We start from the raw sequence: 21,410 nt of genomic DNA, 5'->3' as shown, positions 1-21,410 counted from the left end.
GAGGGAAAGATGACACGGAGAAGTATGGATAGACAGGTGGGCGGGGATGATAGTAGTAATTATTCGTATTGGACGTTTATCTTACTAAATTGAAGTCTACAATAAGAGGATCAAAATTCCATTTCATTACCCCAACAAGACATAACAGGGAAGAAGCCCATAAAATATTATTCAATAATTTGATCTGTGGTCTAAATAGAAAGGAATATTTTAAGTTTTCCCATAGTAATATTTTTTATCACCATCAAGAAAAATCAAGCCTTTAAGGTTATTGTCATCTGTAAGACTTATGATCTCTCATAAAGCTCGCGGTCTGAAAGTTACAAGCCACAATGCTGCACATAAAATATGATCACGACTCAAACAAATATCGCATCAATTGTCAGTTTAAATCTTCAGTGTAGTTTGATAATATTTTTTCATATAACAATAGTATATTTTTATAGTCTTATTTGTCTGAGCCGAAGTTACACAGGAATAAAAATCTAACGATTTGTTCATGGTGTCTGACTCTACCCTGCTTTTCATAAAGCATGAAATTTCTTATAGAGAAACGGCAAAACCAATGTTTAATGGCGGCCATTTTGAAATCCAACATGGCGGCCATAATCTTAATATGATCACGTGTATCCTGCTCTTATAATTATGAAAGAGCATATACAAATTAACTATTGTGCCAATTTTCATATTTTTGTCACAATCTGAACGATTCTTTTGCTAATTTCCTCTACTATACCAATTACCATGAATTAGGTCGGTAACGTCAAAATACTTAATCCAATTTCGCTTTTACTCAGTTCAGAGTTTATTTTAAAAAGATCGACACTAATTGGGTTAAAAACGTGTCAATAGTATAAAAACAGACATATATCGGATATTAGCCCAATACAATCGACTTATACCTCAATCAATTCGCTATTTATTGTCGAATTATGAATATTTAGTAGCAATCGATGCCAATATTGACGTCACAATTTAACATCCTAACAGCTGAAGACGAACGCAATTGATAAATTTTGAATACAATGGTCTATATTCAGATCTAGGGTATAGTAATCGAAAACAAATGTGACTCTCGTGACATTATTGTGAGTGATCGTCAATGGAGTTGACAGTATAAAGCCGACGATGCCCACAGAAAGAGGCTGGTATACTCGTAGTGCCGATGTTAAGCCTGTTTCATACCTGTGCAAGTGACCACAAACTACACTTTTCAGTTGTGTCTTTACCTTCATTATGTGTACTGGCTGTCAAATTTTCAGTTTTGACGTGTTGGTCCCAAAAGCGTAATTGACGAAATAGGAAATCTATACACCGGAAGTGATCAGATACGCGACTATGGACATGGAATGCAAATAGATACTTTGAAAGTGAATGTAGATAAATGGAACGAGGGATATCGACAAACCGGAAGTTATAAGTGACTCGATAGCATGTCCATCAAGACCTATAAAAATACTTCGTCTTGTATTGTACATGAAATAAAAGGAAGATAAATCGCACAGACATAATAGAAGACAAAACGGAAATGAAAACAAGCCCGACCGATGCTGATAAAACCTTTTGTAATGACAATGTTAGATTAACCGAACACACACAATAGCAGACAGACTGAAGCGGTAAGCTAGACGACAGTAACCATTCCAAATGAATACGAAATGTCTAGATGGCGTGTTTTGCGTTCATCCCTAATGTCGTAGAATGGTACCAGCCTACAAGCACAGTTCTACATTACACTGGAAGTCTTGGTTGGTTCGACAAATAGTGCTCCATTCCAAGGCCTTATTTCTTATCTTTGGGGTGGTCCTTGGGAGTAGTTTAGGGGTCATGTTACTTAGCCTAGAACATCTTCCTGCTGGCGACACTGTTGTACAATACAGCACACGGACTGGTATAGACTCTGCAGTTCAAAATTGGGATTTTTCCCACTCTGAAACCAGAAATGCTAATCCGGAAGTTTACCAAAGATATCACACAGCTGTATTTGGATATCCATACACTTCCGGTAAGTCATCATCGGCACAAAGAGCACCACTTCTTTGCAATTCCACTCGTCCTTTAGGTTTTAGATTTAAGGCCAAATATATCCAGTATATTCCATTGCAGTATTCTGGTATCGAAATTCTGTCAGTCAAAGCAAGGTTGTCGACAGCTGTTGTATAGTACATTAGAATTAGGTCACAGTCGGCTTAAATGATGAAATAAAACTTTGTTCTTGAAGACAAATGAAAACAAGAGCGAGGGTATAGGGGCATTTCAGGGCATCAGCAGTTGAGTGAACTGTAACCTGTATAGCATGACATTAGGATTATTATACCGGTCACTATGCAAAATACACCTCATTAATACACTATGATGTATGTGAACCAACTTTTTCATTTGCATTTTAGACAACAGAACGATAGCGGACAAGTTGGAGTCGACGATACGGATAGTGTGTTGGGTATGGTGCTCTGGAAGGGACATTTACAATCAAACAGTGGCCATTCGTAAAACTTGGGGACGAAAATGTGATAAATTGATCATTTTTACAGATGTTCAATTTGTTGGTATCGATACTATCGATTTAGTACGTGCAGATGTGACTTATAGTAAATCCCGTTACATTATGGCATACCGATACGTCTATAAACACTATAAGGACTACGGCGATTGGTTCTTCGGGACATTTGATGAAACTTACGTGTGCATGGAGAACCTAAGACTATTTCTATCACAAAAGAACCCGAGAGAACCGTTTTATTACGGACATAAATTGTATCTAAAAGATAAAAATCTTGAATTTGTTGACGCTCGAGTTGGTTGTGTCCTCAGCAAGGATGCTTTAAGGAAACTTGGCACTACCGGTACAAAGTTAAAAGAATGCAACGAAATGGAACCTGCGGGTGAAAAACAGCTCGGAGCATGTTTAAACAATTTAGGAGTAATGAGAGGGAACTCTACGGATGTCCGAGGACGGACGTTGTTCCTGAGTTTCCCGCCCGCCTTACAGATGCAAGGTTTACAATCAGATTGGTTTATGGAACAAGACTTAGAAGGAAAACAACAGGTTTGTAAATTGATTAAGAAATCAAATGGAATTCCGACTTCAATCAAAAGAAAATACAGTAATAATAACTTGGAATTATTATATAGCCTACATAGTTTCAAAAAAATGATAACAATCTAGAAAATTAGAAAGTCCTCATCAACTGTGGTTAAAGCAGTTCAATTTTATGTGATTAGAGTGAATGTTGTTTTCATTTTGAAGCTCTATCAGCTAATAAACCAAATATGTAACAGTTCCCTTTTACCTAACTGGTAAAAAACACTTATTTACTTTTTAAAATAAGATTTTTCTTATTTCAGGGAGTAGATTCTATCAGCCGTTATGCTATTACATTTAGTGGAATGACAGCGTTTTTTATGTATGGAATAGACTGTTATTTGTTTCACATGAGACCATTTGGAGTATTTCCACGAGAACCGGAAATACAGAACATAATAGCCACTGACTACAGTAATCGAACGCTAAAATTCCAAGAAAGACTACCTCCATAATTGATGGTAATCGTATCAAACGCATCTACCGTATCACAAAAGACAGTCGAACTGAGATAACATTAGCGAAGGTTCTGTTCAATGCGCAACTGTTAAAGGTAAAAGATTCACAGTGTAAAGAACTATCTATAATGATAAAAAGTATCACAGATATAAAGAATATCATGAATTGTAAACAACCGTCATAAAAATGACATGTTATAAAGCCTATTTCAAAGTATGTGATGTTTAAAGGCTATCACAAAGTACGTGATAAAGACAATCACCGAGTCCGTGATAAAAAATTGAAAAACTACCACTCATTAAGACTGCATCAATTATAAAGATCATTCAAAGAGTATCTAAACAAGTATATAAGTAGCTAGAAAATAAAGAGAATCACAATGTAAAAAGTATCACAAATTTATTAATAAAGAGTATCACAAATATAAAGAGTATTACAATATAAAGAGAATCGCAATATAAAGAGTATGACAAGGCGCACAGACTTATTAAGACAGAGAGGTCGAGTTAATTGAAAATTCTAGAAAAATAACTTAACGGAAATTAATAAAATAATTCACTTTGTCAATAAAGAATTTGTTCCATCATCGGCCTGTAATTTGGAAGAATGAAAAGTAAAGGCAACCAAATATTATACAAAGAGTCACAATATAAAGAATCTTACAAATTCACAAATATCAAGATTATCACATTATAAAGATTATTAAAAATAGATTATAAATATATTAAGAATACCACTTATATAAAGAATATCACACATTTTCAAAATTATATAAAGGCATAACACATATATACAGTATCACTAATATATAAAGGCATCAAATATGTAAGGAAAATTATTACAAAAAGATCACCACTCACAAATACAGTGAGAATCGGATATATAAACTGCATTGCGAATACAAAAGTAACACACATTTAAGCATTATCACAAATATAAAGATATCAAAACTATTAATATCTATTCCAAATTCACCCAAAATCTATTAACAATCAACCTCAGGTCTATTCCCAATTAGCCCTTTCACAATTCACTCACAATCTGTTTCCAATTCGACCTTTTTGAAAAAATGAAACCGCGATCTTTTTAGGAAAGAAGAATAATTTGGGATCGAATTGGAAAGGGGAATATACCAGCAACCGAAGTTCCCAGGAAAGAAAGTGACACTTGCAATTCGATCTTGGATGCAAGAGCGTTAGCCTCTTATCTTATCAAGACGAACCTAGATTCAGTTCATAGATAAGATTTCGTTGACCTTCAATATTCCAGTTGTTGGCAGACTACAAGACGAAGTCAGGGCATCACAATGGCGACAGTTTTCGTCTTTCTCTTGACGATTGTTAGTGGGGTTTTCAGTGAACACACTAAACTAGAATGGACAGATTGCGGTGAGTAAACAGTACCTGATACATACTAGACCAAATATTTACTTTCTGCACTGATTTGGACTAAATTTTAGCTATATATGTACTTTTTAAATGTTAATCATACGGTTTGTTTGAATTATGACAAACGTACCACCTGATGTTCCCAGGACATTCTTAATGTTCCCACTTCATATAATGTAAGTAAGTTTATTTCCGGCAAGAAATCCATGGCCTCGGAATGTTGCGTTCACTCTTATAGTTCTATTTTGCAGGCACCGACCCAGCATATTTCACCATAAATAAAGTAGATGTATCACCCATGCCAATTGAGGTACCGGGTGACATAGCTCTGACGGTGGGTGCTGTCTCTAATAAAACTGTCACCCAAGGTGACATCAAGATATCTGTCAAGAGACACACTTTCATCGGTGATATCACAATACCCTGTTTGTTTCATGTTGGTTCTTGGTAAGATTCGTTTCGTTTTATGTTGATTCTTGGCAAGATCCGTTTATTTCATGTGGTTATTGGTACCAGAATTTCGTTTATATTTTAGCACCATTTTGTTAATAATTCATTTCTGATATTCAAATAAAACCTTTTTCGGTAATTGCTATTTTCGTATGTGTTTACAGTGAGTACAAAGATACATGTACCTTATTGGATAGAATGGAAAAGGAGAACTGGGCTGGTATCATGGGCGGAATCGGAACCCAGGTCCGAGGACTGTTGTCATCTATTGGTATAACCTCATTCTGCAATATTCAAGCCAGATCTCTGGACGTTCAGAGTTATAAACTTAAACTACCACCTATACCATCTATCCTGTCGTTCTTTGCTGAGGTCAGTATATATACATAGTTATAAAATGAAGTTTTACATCGGATCGTAATAGAATGTAACATAAACATATCTAGATACAAAGGTGCTGATACATTCGGCTGCTATATTTACCGCCATTTTGTATCCAAGTTCTTGTACACGACATCAAAAGAAAGGGGTCAATAGTGTTTTATACGATTGTGGTGCCAATGTATCCAATGTACCATGATGTACAATGTAATAAATGTACAATGTGCCAATACAAACTACAACGTGCGATTGCGTATTTAGCATGTTAGGTATTTGTCATTTCCCAGCCTATGGTAGTTTCTGACGCCCAGACTATACAATGTCATGTCTACGACATTTCTGTTACAATGCTTTCAAGGGAGATAACAGCAATTAAGCATCTATCTACAAGTCTAAAACGACTTGTTTAAACGAACAAATACCCAAAAGTTTTGTCAGTTTATATTTCATATTTTTATCCGGAGATGTTATATATTACGTTATATCAAATGTTCAGCTTTGTAGCTTTGTAACTTTTCAAGATACAAATTTATTTGGATATGAGCACTTTTAGTGCAGTATTCCATTTGAACTGGAAATACCCCATTTTCTCTGTGTAATTTGTTTTTATTTGGGTTTCATCTGTTTTTCTCAGTCCCTGGGGTCTAATAGTAAATTTGGTTGGGTTATTTAGCAAAGTTATGATGTGCCACCGTGTATAATGTGCCAACGTGTATAATGCGCCAACGTGTATAACGTCTTTGTGCGTTTCAGGGAGACTATTCAGCACACGTAACCGCAACAGAAGCCGCTTCAGGCCATCAAGTAGCATGCTTGGATTTGAAGTTGTCTATCAAGAAACACAAAGACAAGACCTGTACAGGCTGGTTTTGTGGCAGAAGAAGAGATCTTCATTAAGAAAAGCAAGATTAAATCATTTCGTCGATATGATTTTTTTTTATATCAAAAGGATATAGAGTAGCCTAAACATTGGCTTTGTTGGCTGCCGGCGCCACCTTACAGAATTAAAATCCGACGCTAATTTCGACTGTAACTTAACACAAACGAATCATGTTTTGCCGGTCGTCACATACGAGCCGTGTTATCGGCAATATTAGCACGGCTCAGTCTAAACCACCTTTTTATTGAATGTTAAGACATCGTGGTTTGGATTTAAATTCGGAAAAGTGATAGAGATAGCCGAAATCAGGTTTTAAAAGGTAGCAAAGCAATATTGTAAACGGCTTATGCCGCTATATCCCTCGACAGAAACTTTATTGTTTATAAATAATGTAAAAAAAAAACATAAATTTGTTCAGGTCTGCTCAATTCAACTTAATCTCCATGACCACTAATTCAACTGACATAGATAAAAGCGATCGATCGAAAAAAATATATATATCAGATGCCAACAAATAGATACAATGACTCTTAGGTTAAAAATATTGTATCTTGTTTAACGCGTTATTCATGCTTTTTCGATTTACTACTGCGTCGTTTTTTGTCTTTGCTGCTCCGCTTTGTTAAGCCTTTCGAAACAACATGATACCGCAGAAAGGCCTTCATGGCATTATAGCCCCTCTGAAATAAAAAACAATATGGGGTTACAGTGGTTTGGCATAAAATCTTTGAACTAAGAGGCTGTAATTGAGATAACTACATCTTGACTGGTATTTTCGTCCTGCACTGCAATTTTTATAAAGGGATACGAATAGCTATAATTTAGTTCCATCATATGAAGCAGTGCATACAGTATTAAGTGCACGATAAAGGTTTTTAAAAAATTGAAAATATCTTTGAAACTTACCGCCTCTAAAAAATCAACATCAGCCAGCTCCATATTGAAGTCGATCGTGTTAACGTGGCCAGTATTAATTCCCACTGTTCGATCTAAATCAGTATACTAAAATAAAGCAATTATACGCATACACTGTCAATTGTTCATCTAGCTAGCAGATTATGATATGGGACTATGTGTGTCCATCTAGCTAGCAGATTGTGATATGGGACTATGTGTGTCCATCTAGCTAGCAGATTGTGATATGGGACTATGTGTGTCCAATCATATCCATCTGGCTACCGGCTTAAGATATGGGACTATGTGTGTCCAATCATGTCGATCTAGCCAGCAGATGGTGATATGGGACTGTGTGCAATATCATATGAAATGGTCCATCTAGCTAGCAGAATGTGATACGGTACTGCGATTCCAATCATGCCCATCTGGCTATCAGGATGTGCTATGGAAATGCGTGCCCAATCATTGCCGAATAGGTGGCAGACTGTGACATGGGAATGTCTGTCAAATCATGTACATCTAGCTAGCAGGATGTGAAACGAGACTGTGTGTCCAATCATATCCATCTAGTTAGCAGATTGCGTTATGGCACTATCGTGTCCCCACTTGGCAGCAGATTGTAGTATAAAACTATCATGACCAACTAGTTGGCAGATTCTGAAATGAAACTAGCGGTCCCTTCAAGTTAGCAGATTGTGATATGAAACTATCGTGTTCAACTAATTTGCTGATTGTGGTATCAAATAATCGTTTCCAACTAGTTAGCAGATTGTGATATGAAACTATTGTGTCCAACTATCTACAAAAATGTGTCTACGTTTTCATACACCTTATATCGGCCCCATCGCTGATGTATAAATCGCGGTTTCTTTTTCAAAACGCATCAGAAATAAATTTTAAAAAAAGGGGTAACATACATTCATATTGACTCGCTTCAAATTCAATAAAACGGCATCTTGAATTCTGCATACAAATTGAGCTAGCCCATTTACTTCTTGGCGGAAGTAACCTTGGAAGCAGTTTTGTAAACAAATACCAGTTCTCTGAATAAATTCTAGAAGTTCGTCAAACTCAATCTGAAACAAGGTAGGAAAGTGATCCGAAAGATAAGTGTTCAACGTTTCTCAATACGACCAATGATAAATGAGTAAATCGCTTTCCTATGCCAAGCCATTCAAGATCTTACATCTTGTTTACTACCGGTAAAAGCATACGTAATTATCGCTGATTTATTCAATAACAATTTCTGGTCGCCTTCTTCTCTTTTTACTCAGATTTGATTAAGCTATTTAGTGATACGTTCACACATTTCAGCTCATTTTATCAAGTGACGTCACGATCAAACGAGGAGTGATTAAGTGTATTACGTGGCTGACTCGTGCTATCTTGACAAATCATTGTGGTACATCGTCACATCTTACCTCCCCATTGTTATCTTTATCGATCACTTCAAAAGCTTCTTCAGCAGTCATAATTTTCCCAAATAAAATCTTGCAATCATGAGCTGTAAAAATTTCATCCTACAAAATTTAAACGAAATCGAGTTTTATGTCCTACCTTTGCTGCCAGTTAAACCGATTCCCATTTTTTTGGCATTTCTATCACCCCAGTATCAAATTACCTATTGCGTTCTTAAATTCCTCGTTTGCCCTTTGAAACTTCTGTGACTCCTCCCCTATGACCCCTCCACCTAATGAGTCATAGAAACACCACAGTGTCATGCGGTGTACCATAAGAGAATAATTCAGTGCAGGACGGTTAGATATTTTGTCCAATGTGTCAAAGTATCGTCTCAAACGCAGCTTGTATATTTTTAAACAATACTTTTTAAAAAGTTTCAATTAAATTCGAATTACACCAACAATAATGAATCCAATGCATCCACGGCAGAGTTACATATATGTTACCCACCGTGGTATCTCGACTAGGGTATTATAAAAGTAACTTACATCTTCAAATACCTTTTTCAATTCTTCTAGATCAACGTTGTCTTTCTGGTTAATATTGTATTTCCTAATAGCCTGAAAAACCGCATAATAAAGCCGGGTATAATCATTCTGGGATTCTTAAGGTGATCCAAATTAATCAATACTGGGTTGTCTTCGGGATAACTACATTTAGAGATCTCAAAAAACACATTTTCGAAGCTGCATCTAGCCATTGGGACATCATACAATTAGTGCTAGACTTAAATGTTCTGTGAGTCGTTTAATGCTGATGAATATGGCGAACTGGTGAATGCAGCTGAAAATGATGAGGGTGGCCAAGATAATTATGGCCGCTGATGTTGACTCACTCATGATGCTATTTATAAACATAAGATGGAGTTCAACTTTTCAGCATCGGATTCGGCTGGTGAAGACACTGAATCATGACGTTAATGTGATGCTGAATCTGCACGACTATTATGAGTTTATGAGGATCTTAAATATAATGATATTGATAAAGAGGAATAAACAAAAATCAACATACCCGAAGAAAATTATCCACCGATCTGACAACCTTCGCATGAATTTTTTCTGCCTTTTTCTTCTTCAGCTTCTTTGTCATGTATTTTCTGCAATAGTCGTTTTAAATCTGATAAATAGGTTAAGAATAATTTTCAAATTGACCGTTGACCTGTGTACAAATTACCAAAGGCTCGTGTAATTGCATCATTAGCAGAACCTTGTAGTAACATCACAAGCAGAACCTTATAGTTGCATCACTAGTAGTTTCACCAGTTTGCCGCAAACTCAAGTTGTTACATTAGTTGACCACAAACTGGCGTGTTAGAATAGTTGGTTATAAACCCAAGAGATTGCGACTGTTCATTGCAAACTTAGTAGTTGCATCAGTTGACCGCAAACCAAAGCAGTTACACCCGGTAGGCCGCAACCCAAGTAGTTGCATTTGTTGGTCGCAAACTTAGTAGTTCCATCAGTTGACCACAAACGCTAGATGATACATAAGCCATAAGGTGCCCATAAATCCAGTGGTTGCAACCAATTGCAAACAAATCTTAGTTGCTTCTGTCTACAAAAAACTATAAAAGCGCTTACTTATAAAGCTTAGTATCCTCATCTGGTTTATCCGGCGCCAAAGCTCCCGCTCGGTTATCTAATTTTCCTTTCATCAAATCTTGTTCATAATCGGAATACTGTAAAAAAAGATTTATGCTGAAACATATTTTAAGGTATGTGTGTTTATCTAGTTCATCGATTTATCTAGAACAAAGATTTATCTAAGACAAGGATTTATCTAGGACATACATTTATCTAGGACATACATTTATCTAGGACATACATTTATCTAGGCTACAGATTCAACTCCAACATACTCTGTTTATCGAGTTTTCAAGGCCTTTACTTAGATTATATGTAGTCAATCAGGCCTCTACATGTGATTTGAAGGCTTAATTGAAATATGGAGTTTTATCTAGGATATACTGTATATAGCTTTATCTCGAGTATGTTTATATATATATATATATATATATATATATATATATATATATATAATAGGAGGATATATATACAAAATAGTATTATCTGGGCTATATATACGATTATCTACGATATATAAGTGTATCTACGATTTAGGTTTATCAATAATAAATAGGTTTATCTACGATATATTATAAAGGATTATCTGGAATATATCTAGTTTTATCTACGATATATCATAAAGGTTCATCTAAAATATATCTAGCTTTATCTACGATATATCATAAAGGTTTATCTAGAATATATCTAGGTTTATCTAGAAAAGGTTTATCTACGATATATTATGAAGGTTTATCTAGAATATGTCTGGGTTTATCTTCAATACATAATTTTCTAGATCTTATTATATAGGTTTATGGAGATATTTCTGTACAATAATAGTTCAGACTACATACCACTTCAAAACCGAGGGTATTTTCATTCACAGTTCCAAACCGAACAGAATTGTCGTATAAATGTGAAATATTGCTCAGTGGCTGGAATTTTTCAAAGAAACTATCCTCCGGATCCATAGACAGGAACCAGCCTTGAAAATGAAATAAAAAAAAGCTTACAAAAAGACATCGGACAAGCACTAACCACCGTGGACGTTCAATTTTCAATATTACTGGAAATGAGAATAACTACGAAAATGCGTTGGGTCAATCTTATGAATACCAAAGCACCAGAGCATAGTCGGGCATTCACATATCAAAGTCTAACTCAAACGGCTTCCGTGAAAGTAACGCTGCGCTCTGCAACATATCACGGTAATGAATGGCCGGTTTTTTTTTACCAGAACTATGTCAATATTGCCACGTGATCACGAAAATATTAGAGGCAGGTTGTTCATAAATACCAGTGTTTGTATACAAAGTCAATGAAAACAAAACATCAGAAAAATATGTATTCAAACATTATGTAACATAATATGTAAGTGTCAGAATTATCTCCTAAAGTCTCTTTAAGGAATATAAATATTGGGCTCTCAATAATACTATCAATAGACAAATCACTGCTAAATACCGGAAGTAAAGAATCTCACCCAAGAAGACACACTGGAATTCACCATTCATTACCCAGTCAGATTCAGTTTACGGAAACTGTCGAGTGAGTCTCATTAAACTTAGTCCCTACTTTCGTTTGGTTTTTTACATTTGTTTTTATTTTAGTTTAGCCACTTCATACTTCCTACTGTGAAGTGGCTATTTAAAAACTAATTAAATAAAACGAAACGAAAGTTGGATCTAATTTTAATAAGATTGCACATATCATAGCTCATATTGGAATAAGTTGTTTGAGTAAATAGTCTTGTCTTCGCCAAATACCCAAATACGTGTGACGTCACTAATGCCTAATTGCCTATATAGCTTTAACATGAGGTTATTTTGTGACATACACGAGAGTATAAAGCGTGGGTAAGTGTCCGCGAACTTGGCCTGGTGGTTAGTTGTACAAGTGAATAAGAAAACTCGACGATTATATCCCTTTCATCCTTACCGTCGAAGCAATGTATTGGATAGTTACAGAGCAAACCACCATCCACATATACATCAGTTTCTCCCATATTGGTTATTTTAACCGCTTGGAAATATCCTGTAATATTAAAATAACAAGAGTCAAGAGTAGACCGAAACAGCCACCGCTATTCCAGCCTCTGGTATGGTCATCAAAACTTGACCCTGTTTTGTGTGGATAAGAACTTGAATGAGAGTTGTTGGAGACGCGGATAAATATTGACAGCTCGCTAAGCTTACAGTAGTTTAGTAAAAATTTGAATAGGATTCTTAAGCGAAGGCACGTGATAAGGGGTGATGGACTGAAAAACATTTTGCAAAATCTTTTGCCAAGCGCCGACCGAAGACAATAAGCCAGTTTCGCATTGCGGAAGTGCGTACATTTTCAAGGGAGGTAATTCAATGAAGACAAAACGTCATTGCTGATAAAACCAACGTGATACTGCAATATGGAGAAGTAAAGAAAACGACGTTATTGATGTTCTAACAAATGCAAAACATCGAAACGCGATTTAATTAGTAGAGTGAGTGGTAATTTGACTTGTTTATCTTCCCCACAGTCCCACCGAGTGTTATCCTGATGTACCGGAAGTACTCGGAACTTCGGACTGGCTCATTTGAGTGTGGGTAGGAAGCAGATTTCTGTTACGGTATTTGCTTTACCTGGTAAGGACATGGACATACACACAGCTTGTCTGACGGGTAAACTGGGCGTGGTCTTTACGTGACAATACGTCGCAACCATATGGTTTACATTTGTTACACATATACACAGCTCCTTTCCTGTCATCTTGTACAACTATTGAAATAAACATTAGATTTCTTAAGAGTGTACGAATATAAACCCACTACGACATTTTGCGCCGCGATAACTGCGTCAATGACAATCTAATGAAAGACGGGCATTATGCAGTGTGCAATGTGAGACATTTTCAAGGATACACCATCAACCTACACTTTTTCGATTTCAAACTTGATGTGAAGTAGTCTTCAGAAGTACTAGAAATGTACGAAAATGTCTTTTCTAAGGCGTAGTTTCCAGAAAAGATGAGTCGTCATTTTAACTTCCAAACGTGGATATTCTGGACACAATTTAATGCACGAATTTGTGAACACTGGTCTATAAACACTATTACTGATTAGCTTAGCTAAAAATATTCCTGTTTCTGAGACTAAGGTACGATTGATCAAACGGATGGCGAATCTGCCCCTTTGACAGTTTGGCAAACCTTTAATATTGAATCATGGTTGAAATACGTCGATCGGACGAACGAAGAACAGCACAGAGTGATTTTACCTGTTTAAATGTGATGTCAGCATCACCAGTTTTCGCTGCGAAGTGTTCTCCCATGACGGTATACAACTTTGTCGTTGGTTTCCAGCCATACGTTCGAAGCATATTCGGTAGCAGATTTAATACTCCCATAGGATTCGCTGAAAGGAAGTGGTAATGAGCCTTTTCAAAAAAGCACTAAGCGAAACTGAAACAGGCGTTAGTATTTGTGCAAGATTATAGGAAGTAAATTAAGGGACACTAGTGTCATCAATTTGCACCATATCAATTTTCAGACGTCTGTGGTTTTTGCAATAGCAACAGCACGAAAACAAAGAAAAATACAGGTAAAATTCGTTGGAAAATTTCGGGCAAACCAGTCTGCCCCCTAACAGACCCGTACAATCAAACTATATTTATTAATGTTAATAATGCGAACTAAACTCCCAGCTCATGGATCGTTGATGGATCAAAGTCTTAAAGTCGCAAGCTCCAACAGCCTTTTAAATAAATAAATCATTGAAGATGATCTTTGACCACTCTACTTACAGTTTAAGATTGACGAAATAAAACTTGGCTCTACGAATTCTGCTATCTCGTCAGCTCTATATCCCACGGCAAGGTAGGCCACCATCATGGCGCCAGCACTGGTTCCAGCATATCGTTTGATCTGTTTATCTAGTTTCAGCTCTTCTAAGTACTACAGTAGGCAAATTTATAATACCAAAAAAAACTCAACGGCGGAAGTGACGTCAATCTCAACCACTGGGCTATTGTTAACATTGTCCCCATATTCCCAACCCAAAGCTATTACGTCTTATACCTTGACTGTAATAGCCACCTTTCTTGTATCACGGAATGCAGAGACTTGATTACGCTAGCCAATACATTATGGCATTGTATACAGACTTTCTGTTGAGTATTCGGATTGGATAATCCCTGTATTTACAAACTTCCGTGATACAATAAAGATGGCTAATGCAGTCAATTTATAAGACGAAGTTCGTAATAGCTTGACATTATGAAGATGCAGTAAGAAATCTGATGTCGCAATGTTCCGTATTTCTATTTCATAACTTAACCACTCAAGTAAGGATCTAACAACTCTCTTCTAACTTATTTCTTCGTATGAACAAACTTTGCCCTAACCAAGTGACCTCTGATTTACCCAGACTTGATAAACCATTGCTCCTCGGAATACACCTTTCGTTCGCGTCACATAATCCCAGCGCTTGAGAGGGAAAAAATTTGATAGACCTATCTATAGAGTGAAACACTAAAATAAACTGAACGAAAGCTTGGTGTAATTACAGTTTTGATCTCCTCAGATGGCGATTCTGTACAAAACGACATTCATGGAAGCTTTCCTATATAATTCCTACATAATCAGTGTTCATGGAGTATCAAGAGTTATAAACTACGCTACTATTACACCCTCGATGAATAAAAATTGTTTTTTAAGACTGTGTGCGTAGTTCTTTTATAAATTTTTGACTCACCCTTATGGCCCCAACGTAAGCAGCACCTTTCATCCCGCCCCCTTCAAACACAAGGTTTTCAAAACAGTAGTCATACTTTTTGGGGTCAATTTTCAAATACTGAGACTGAGATTCCTTTTCTGAGAGGTCAAAGTCCACCTCTGTAAGTTGGAGAGCCTCCTCTTCCTCGACTGAAAGTTGATTCCTGACAAACAGTTCACGATTTTTTTTTTCTTCTGCCGCTTTGTTTTCAGCTAAAACTGATGCTTCGATTCCCATTCTGTTTGATTCTGAATCAAATTAAAACATTTTTTAGTCTTTCTGACGACTTTGATTGACTGTATTCGCTATCATACAATCCTATCAAATCTTTGCATCAAGCTGTGCACGGCAAAGAAAAGGGAACGCTAATATCACTGACCTGGCTAATTTTCCCCATTGCACACTGTATTCAGGTCAGGTGCAGAAAAGCAGGACGTAACGGTAAATTTAATTTATTTCATTTTGCTTCATGCCATTGAACGTTGAATTAAATGTTCTGGGGAGGCTTTGTTAGTAGATATATAAATTATCGGACTATACACCAAAGATGTTGAAATTTCTTTCAAATCAAATTGTCCGTTTCAGGCGTTGGCATTCTGTTGAACAAAGTGGTTTATCCATGCTGTTCTAGTTGCTTTTTCGCTATTAACCGACACTTCCGTTTACCCATCATGCTCAGTAAGAAAAATTTTAGGCACCATGATTAGGCCCAGAGCACACCTTCAATTAATCACATGTATTCATTTTTGACGTTTTCTCTTTTTTTATGTTTTATCTGGTGAATAAAAGCGGATGCGCCAAAATGAATAGGCCTGTATGTACCTAGGCCTAATAATTAATTCTAAAAAAATGTGCCCAAATCCCTGTGTCTAAACTAATGTAAGCTTATATGAATAATTGAAGATGTGCCTAATTAACGTCTGTCTAAATGACCGAGTGCCTAGGAAAAGTATGCCTGATGTCTATTTAACAAACTTAACAAACTACCGGGTATAAGTAAGCTTATAAGGCCTAGGCTATGGCAATTGGTTTACACGGCCACGGGGCTTAAGTTTCTTAAGTTTTATCTTTATACATTTCTTAGTTCAAGTGGATGCAGGTCCCATATCGATGGTCTTCTGCTTGCTCTTCAAATTTAGTTGTTTTAATAAGGGTTTCACAAGCCTGCCACAACAGGGGAATAGGCCTAACTTGTCTATTCCTAGAGATCTTTAATCCATAAACACATCTTTTCACCATACCTGAAATCCCTGAAAGTCGTGACAAAAAAACGGCAATAGTCAGACAACTTGTCTAGAACCTTCATCCACGTGTTTGGGATGACGTGATTTAGAGATATATTTAGGATTAGGGTGGCGATTATATGTTGAAATATGTTGAACATGGTCCAACTGTCTTTAGATTTAGAGGGTCTTTTTTTAGTCTTGAGGGCCTTGAGGTTTAGTTTTGTTTATTAAAGTTTAGTTTTCGTGTATCATTTAGCGCTTTATATGGCCTGGACGGACTGGATTACCGGTACCGCAGTTTCTGTGTTTTAACTGCGCATGGGTTAACGGAAGTCCCGGTAAAATATCGAGAAATAAATTAGACCGGTTCACGGCTAAAAATGTTTAATATCCACTGCGTTTCTCGAATATAATAGAGTGCAGCTGCCTTTGGGGCTTTTGGGTCTTTGTTAAGGGGGTCAAAGCCGACACTAAGGCCAACTTTTGAAAGCACTGACAGAGGCATCTGAATTTTTCTTACCTTGAGGAGGATTCGAACCTACGGCACCTAATCGCCTAGCAGGCGAACCATTTTAAAAAGACAAATCACCAATCTTAGAAGTTTTCAATTTCAGTCGGAATGGCGGATGTTTACGTAACTACGGAATCACCTGACCAAAGTGACGTCAGCGCTAAACCGACGTCATGTTGACGTTAGCGACTTGAGAGTTTTTTCATTTTTAATAACAGATCATAATATAAAAATTATAATAAACTCAATCGTATCTACTGCGGCCATTGTCTGACAATAACCTCGTATGCAGCAGGGAGAAAATCTTCGTTAATTGTCAGGCGCAAGTTACATAGGCTAGTTCGTTAGAAGCTAGTTATCTCCTTTGAAGATTAGCTCGTCGAAGACTGAAGTCAGGGTGTCAGGGACTAGTCAGATGTCAACAATGGAGAGGCGAGAGGCGTAGCGAGAGTGGCCACCGCAGATACGATTGAAAATAAACTGTGTCCTACTAAAATTATTGAATAAAGTAAAAAGACAAAGTCTTTCTTCTACTTTCACATTTTAAATAATGAGGCAATTTTCGCATACTTGCAATGCTTCTTCAGGCCAGGATAAAGAAAAAAACTGGAGGTTACAGGCTACATATCGGGTCGACATACGCATGAGTAGACTGAGTAGAGAAGAATATAGGCTCTTGTCGACGTTCTGGCAAAATATTATTTATTGTATGCTACACGGCATATGGCGTTGTCCGTCCTCATTAACACAAAAAGGTAAGGCTGCAGAGAAGTAAGTAAGATGTAAAACCCAATTTGACTCAGGGATGGGAAAACTCTTAAATCTGTAATAATTCACGAGTTATTTCCCTTTAAACGTTCTACCGATTGATTTTTACGAGTTTAAAATTTTAGTCTTTTTCCGAATCAATAAAATTTGTAACAAATGAAATTGTTTGGCTTCACTAAATCTTTTTATCTGTGGTTTTGCTGTGAGAGAACATGGTACTGATGTGCATTCATCCGCTCAAAAGTGCATTTTATTTCTGAATAGAAAAAAATGGCGTTCTATGGTTTAAAAAAGAAAGAACATGTCCCCCCCCCCCTTTTAGTTTCTTTCAGGGGGGTACTTTATTTCACTTTATTCATTCAATTGACCACTATAGTTCGTAGATATATAAATGAATATAATCGATAATCGTGATCGATATGCATCTATTAGGAAATTGGCCGACGATGATCTCTGGCATTATCTGGGTATCAATATATTGCACATTGGAGGTAGCTCCAAGAGATGTCAATAGATAATTGTAGGCCTATTTCATGTTGCCCAAATAGTTTGAACGATAATCGCAATAATCATTATATCATTATTCAGGGTCAGGGAAGAATAACTAATGTATATTTCCATTTAATTGTCGTTTCAATCTTCAAAAACACAGTTCCCTTGTCCTACAAATTGACCTTAAAATATATCTGCGACAGAAAAAGTTTCATACCTCGGACCCTATACAGATAATCTTGAACCTTAAATTCGCTGGAAAATCGCGTTTGCGGGAGGGGAGGGGGGATAAATAATCTGTCCCCCTTGATTGGACGTTTGACCGCCCAAAAGGACTTTATAGCTGGCTACGGGCCTGCCCCTTCTACCAGTACCCCAAAAAGATGTGTCCCTCCTGTTTGCAAAACGGATCACCGCCCCTGACCGTGTCATAAGTAAATATGACATGCATAATAATATAACACTTTAAGCATGCAATTCAACACTTTTTACAACCAAATTAACACTTCAAATTCTATAAATTTTGTCAAGTATTTGAATTGCAAAAAAAAATAATGATAAAATTTATGAAACAATAAAATAAATTTATTGTCGTTTTATTGCAAATATTGTGACCTAATGAAGCATATGGAAATAAAGCGAAAGAATACTAGTTAATTCTGTTCCAGCTCGTCTAAACAAAATACCCCCTTAAAGTTTGACACTCATAAAAGTTATAAAAAATAACATTTGTGTCATTTTTATATTATGTTTATCTGTAACAGTGCAATAATGCTCACCTTTAATAAAGTAGGTTATAAAACGTCATATTGACGTCATTAACTCTGCACGCGCTGATTGTTTGCTATGACGTCAGATGTAATTTACGTCATTGTTTCTGCCGGTTTATGTTTTACTATGTAATTTTTGATGCTGGAGGGCGGGAGTTTTATTTTTTTAAATGCCTATTAATTCTTTTGTATTTCATTCATGCACATTGGAGTGTCAATTGGTGTGAGAAAAATACTTTGATACTAATCTTATTACAATACAGAAATAGATAGACAATTCAAAGAAAAAAAAACATCTATCTTTTACAAGGTTAACAACTGTGATTCAGATTTTGATTCTTTCTGTCAGCTGGTTCTTGGTCAAATCTCTTGGCATTGATCTTATCCGTACCCATTTACAGCTTGGTTGACTGGAATTATGACGTTATGACTGTAAAGAACCCACACTCTAACCGACTATGCTAACCCAACAAAGAACCCACGCTCTAACCGTCTATTAGACGTTATTAGATGTTACTTCTGTGAGCAGTGAGAGGTATAACAATAATAATAATCATATTTTATTTTCTTACTGTCCCAAAAGGCGAATAAGAAGTTTCCAATCTTAGTTTCACTTTCGATAGGCTATCTGGGGACATCGTTTTCATGCTGATACGAATTGGGGACAGATACAAAATCTGCACTTAGTTAGCTGGAAGTGAACGTGCACTTGTCATCTACAAACAACTAATGTTACTTGTCATGTACCAACCATGCCGCATCAATCCAACCAGAAGGTAAAAACAGCTCGAAGATTGCTTTAAATTGAACTAACCTAAGGTATAATACGAAAATACATTATGATTTTTTTTTAATTTTTGACAAATTAATTCATAACAGTGTCTTTAGTCACGTTGCAGATACCCCACACCCTCTTTAAACCACGTCATCTGTCAATATTAGAATGATGACGTAATCAAATAGGAATTTCAATAATCAAGATGGCCGCTGAGTGATGTTAAGACCAGTTAACTAGATAATAAGTAGTTAATACTCCTGCTGACCTGTAATTAATGACCCGGAAGTACTTGTTAACATCCTAGCATTATGTCACAATATATACCGGATGTTGTTCAAAAACCAAACGAGATTTGACTTTGATAGAATGATAAGCCTTAGCGAGCACTTTAGAGTCGTGTTTGTCAAAATTATTCATCTTGATATGCTCGTTTTTACCCTGCAGTTTGACATTTTGATATCAAGATCATGGGAAACGAATGTCCAAATCTTAATTGGGCTATTTCAAGGAGTTAAACGCTATTTAACTCACGGCCCAGCAGCAATTTTAATAACTTTTGGTCGATAGTTTACTACTCTTACATTTTCCGGCTTAGTCAAGGAAACTGACATTCAAAAAAATCTATTCCCATAGTCATCTACGCTGAAGATGTCTCTTCAGAGAGGGCACAATGGCCTTCATTGCTCAGAGTTAAGGTGTTATCCATGTATATGAGTCATGCAGAAGTGAGGACGTAAAATCATTTCCAAGGGTCATGGTATTTCACACCTGTTCCTGCCCGATGTGGCGTTCGATTGGTAAGTTCTGAACATGTTCCCCCTGTACCAATTCTGGTCTCAATTGAACGATACAGAATCCATTTCTTTCTCCGCCAGTTTGAATTCGGTCGACGCCTATATTTTCGGCACATTATGGACGCATTAGGTAAAACCTGTTCCAACTTGTTGGACTTACTGGACTTCCGATTGATCCTATGAATCATGGAGGTGACAAACTCTTCCAATCAAGCGAACCCCTCAACAGGTATCTAATTATATCCCTTGACAGTCGCTATTCGGTAGCCTACAATAAAGATATGGCATGATACTTAAATATCATTTATATTTGATTATCGGTGATCATTATTAATACATAATATAATGATGATATATTCGCTATATAGTCGTGTCTCTGGTGCGATCCCTACAGATTATCATCACCCTAGGTTAGATCGCAAATTCTTCTGTTTCCACATAAATGTTTTTGGTGATTTCAAATTTGTGTTTATCACACTGGGTCAGCCTACGAATTCACTAGCACATCGAATATTTTTCATTGCACAAACTGCCTTTGGCGGAATTTTGTACACCGAACATAAAATAAACAAGTCGGTTGTCTTTTTGGCGCGAAATTTCAATTCAGCTCTATAAATCAATCATCACCAGACGATCGGAAATAAATCAACAATAAAAAACTGTAAACAAAGACAACAAATGAATATACAATCAATAATACATCCTTTATAATTTATAAGACAGTAGTATAATATCTTGCTTCATCCCACCCCCCCCC

General features: G+C 36.5%; 3 protein-coding genes across 3 annotated transcripts; 2 read left to right on the top strand and 1 right to left on the bottom strand.

The window, feature by feature from the left end:
- Positions 1 to 2,401: 2,401 nt before the first annotated feature.
- LOTGIDRAFT_66572 (hypothetical protein) lies at positions 2,402 to 3,450 on the top strand (the record flags this gene model as incomplete). The annotated part of the gene is made up of 2 exons (XM_009051352.1): positions 2,402 to 3,049; positions 3,349 to 3,450. Coding segments are annotated over 2 exons (750 nt in total), but the record flags the coding sequence as incomplete, so codon positions are not given.
- Positions 3,451 to 4,819: 1,369 nt separating this feature from the next.
- Positions 4,820 to 6,689, top strand: LOTGIDRAFT_201161 (hypothetical protein). Its single transcript, XM_009051367.1, has 4 exons — positions 4,820 to 4,932; positions 5,184 to 5,379; positions 5,547 to 5,754; positions 6,517 to 6,689. The coding sequence occupies exons 1-4, from the start codon at positions 4,851 to 4,853 to the stop codon at positions 6,658 to 6,660; spliced, it is 630 nt and encodes a 209-aa protein (XP_009049615.1). The 5' UTR covers positions 4,820 to 4,850; the 3' UTR covers positions 6,661 to 6,689.
- Positions 6,674 to 17,191, bottom strand: LOTGIDRAFT_238744 (hypothetical protein). Its single transcript, XM_009051366.1, has 14 exons — positions 17,061 to 17,191; positions 15,294 to 15,562; positions 14,344 to 14,494; positions 13,819 to 13,955; positions 13,185 to 13,320; positions 12,505 to 12,600; positions 11,421 to 11,551; positions 10,582 to 10,679; positions 10,013 to 10,097; positions 9,490 to 9,561; positions 8,962 to 9,060; positions 8,458 to 8,616; positions 7,550 to 7,645; positions 6,674 to 7,323 (listed from the first exon to the last, which is right to left on the bottom strand). Exons 2-14 carry the CDS (start codon positions 15,549 to 15,551, stop codon positions 7,207 to 7,209), a joined length of 1,635 nt encoding a protein of 544 aa, XP_009049614.1. The 5' UTR covers positions 15,552 to 15,562; positions 17,061 to 17,191; the 3' UTR covers positions 6,674 to 7,206.
- Between the last annotated feature and the right edge of the window lie 4,219 nt (positions 17,192 to 21,410).

Source organism: Lottia gigantea, assembly GCF_000327385.1.
Source record: "Lottia gigantea unplaced genomic scaffold LOTGIsca_165, whole genome shotgun sequence".
Classification (NCBI taxonomy): domain Eukaryota; kingdom Metazoa; phylum Mollusca; class Gastropoda; family Lottiidae; genus Lottia; species Lottia gigantea.
Note: the sequence above shows the minus strand (reverse complement) of the source record. Positions and strands in the feature narration are given on the sequence as shown.